At 45.6% G+C, this 2,858-nt stretch overlaps 1 protein-coding gene across 5 annotated transcripts in view; it reads left to right on the top strand.

Moving 5' to 3' along the window:
• LOC119331203 (maspardin-like) overlaps positions 1–1,135 on the top strand; it is a 25,350-nt gene extending 24,215 nt beyond the window's left edge. For 4 of the 5 annotated variants that reach the window (XM_037604392.1, XM_037604376.1, XM_037604397.1 and 1 more), the window contains 2 exons: positions 352–492; positions 568–1,135. In XM_037604392.1, coding sequence (XP_037460289.1) covers positions 352–492; positions 568–837 — 411 coding nt within the window. In that variant the 3' untranslated portion in view covers positions 838–1,135. The remainder of the gene's footprint in view (positions 1–351; positions 493–567) is intronic. The other variant, XM_037604404.1, reaches the window with a different exon arrangement.
• Positions 1,136–2,858: the final 1,723 nt, after the last annotated feature.

Raw genomic sequence — 2,858 nt, 5'->3', positions numbered from 1 at the left:
AGACAAGGCCACTGAGGCCGCAGTGGTGGAACGCCCACGGCAAGGTGAGAAGTTGAGGGGTTGCCTCCGTGGACGCCTACCAGGGGAGGCAGGGCTGCTTTCAGGTGCTTGGTGCCAGCCTGGAGGAAGTCACCCAACGTTCAATCGCGGGGGGTGCAAGGCCTGGTGCGGCGCAGCATAACCGGCGGCGACGCAAAACGCATGTTAATCTTGTGTACCATATAATAATCTATGCATTTGAAACCCTCAATTCACAAGGACTTCCAAGATTGATTCTTTCTCCTATCTGTTAGTTTTGACACTCCAGCATCCCTTGTACGGTAACTATGTTCAGTGAACATCTATGCACAGACGAACGACTACTCTGCTGTTCCTCAGCAGTTGAAGGACCAAGTGAATGAAAGGTATCCAAGTGCAAAGCGTGCAGTACTGAGGACTGGTGGGGATTTTCCCTTCCTGTCACGTCCAGATGAGGTCAATTTGTACCTTCAGGTATTGTTGATTATCTTCCTTTTCCATTTGTTTGTTAATGGGAACTTTGAAGAACAAATTGCAAAACACTGGCAGCTACACTTAAGGCGAGTTGGAGTAGAACCAAGACCAGATCTAGTCCAGGGTTTCACACGGGATGGTAGCTCCGGCTCAAACGACCACGAAGATGGAAACAGTTTTGATGACCATCCCACAGATGATGGGGACCGTAGTTCAGGCAGCGATGGCCGTAAGACAGAGCACTCTGAATCAGGGCCACCTAATTCAGATGGACTGGTACCAACAAGCATAGTGCTAGGCATGGTCAGTTCAGCTCTCCATGTTTCCCTATGTGCGTGCTCATGATGCATCATTACTATACATCCGTTTTGTATATTTCTTCAAGCCGGTTGTTTAATGTATGAAGTAGTGAATTATGCCTTTTAGTATAGAACTCGTCTGTTAGAATATCAGCAGACCCGTGAGTGGCGCAACTGCATTGGAACAACTGATGGAATTCATTCATGTATTTTGTGTAATAGGAATTTCTTCTTTATTCTGTGTTTGTAGGCTCGTACATTGATGAATTATAGATGCCCGAGACATGTGATTGTGGTTGCTTGTTTTTCTTTGAACCGAATAAATTGCATAACCTCGATAATTTTGTAGTGTCTTGTCAATTTTAATCTCTCTAGAAGGGTTGGACGCGCACGTCGCTGGTGTTGTTGGATTTTTTCATAAAATAATTGTTATTTGCTTTGGCGTGTGGGGAAGATGGAGTGTGTTTTCCTTTTTTATAATGCTGTGTTGTGGTGGACCGTCCTTGCGATGTGATGTGTAGGGAAACTATTTGGAGGTGTTTGGTTGACAAACGCAAAGGGAAATAGGTGACGCTGGAATCAGAGGTATAACGGCACATTGATTGTTTTGTTTGCATCCTGCTTGTAACGTTATCAGTTTACTTACTTTGGCCCCAGCACTGTAATGTGAATACATCACAGGCGCTTTGGAGAACTCCATGTACAGGACATCAAAAGAGCTTCTACGCAAGCAATTTACAAGTGCTTCACCAGCACAACGTCAAATTCATGAAGCGCACACATAATTCTGCGAGCCCGGCCAGTTTGACCAACCTGACCCTGGCGGTCCAACCGAACCTGCCCGCGGAGCGTGTCTGCGTTGACGGTAGCGACGATTAAACCAGAACAACACGGAGATAATTGCATCTATCATCCTTGTAGTCGCTGGTGAGGTTCAACTTGGTCCCGGTGGTTGCAAAGTGTTTCAATACCGTCCTGCTAGAAGAAAGCGTGTGCTCAATACGCTAGTGTGGACCTCACGGTAGCGACTGAACCAGAACGCGCGGGCGAACACGGAGATAATTGCATCTATCTTCCTCGGTGGGTGGCGAGGTCCAACTTGGCCCCGGTCAATACGGTCCCGGTAGAAGAAAGTGTGTGCTCAGTACGGTCTCCGAGGTTGAAACAGCAATCCTGGCCCTACACATTGTGTATGTATCTCGTATTTCTACAGCTGACAGGAGGGGCCCATTTGTCAGTGGTCTGTGCACCGAGAAATAAAGAGAAAAGCGCGCCGAGAAATGAAAGGAGAAAAAGCTTCTACGCAAGCAATTTACAAGTGCTTCACCAGTACAACGTCAAATTAATGAATTCATGAAGCACGCACATAATTCTACGAGCTCGGCCGGTATGACCGACCTGACCCTGGTGGTCCAACCGAACCAGCCCGCGGAGCGCGTCCGCGTTGCTACAGGCGGGGGACCGCACGGTAGCGACTGAACCGGAACGCGTGGTTACAATCGATGACGAGGTTCAACTTGGTTCGAGTGGTTACAAAATGTTTCAATACGGTCCCAGTAGAAGAAAGTATGTGCTTAATACGGTCTCTGAGGTTGAAACAACAATCCTGACTTTATACGTTGTGTACGTATCTCGTATTTCTATAGCTGACAGGAGAGGCCCATTTGTCTGTGGTCTGTGCGCCGAGAAATAAAGAGAGAAAAGCGCGCCGAGAAATGGAAAGAAGCACCACCGGGGGAGATTCGAGACTGACAAGCTTTGCCCCATGGCTGGGCGAGCTAGCCACCACGCCAAATCTGCTATCTTGTTTAATATGGGGATGCATCGCTTATTATATGGACATAGTTGTCTTTTAAATAAACTCGCGAATTTATAAATGTTCATAAGTTTTTTTAAAAGCATTCATAAATTCAAAAAATGTTCATGATTCAAAAATAAAAGTTCGTGTCTACAATAAATGTCCATGATTTTTCTAAAAATATTCATAATAATATTTGTGATTTTTTTAAAAGATTTCCAAATTTTTACAAATGCCACTGATTGAAGAAAATATATTCCTGAATTCAT

This window comes from Triticum dicoccoides, chromosome 1B (genome assembly GCF_002162155.2).
Source record: "Triticum dicoccoides isolate Atlit2015 ecotype Zavitan chromosome 1B, WEW_v2.0, whole genome shotgun sequence".
Classification (NCBI taxonomy): Eukaryota; Viridiplantae; Streptophyta; class Magnoliopsida; order Poales; family Poaceae; genus Triticum; species Triticum dicoccoides.
This window is presented reverse-complemented; position numbering and strand designations above follow the sequence as displayed.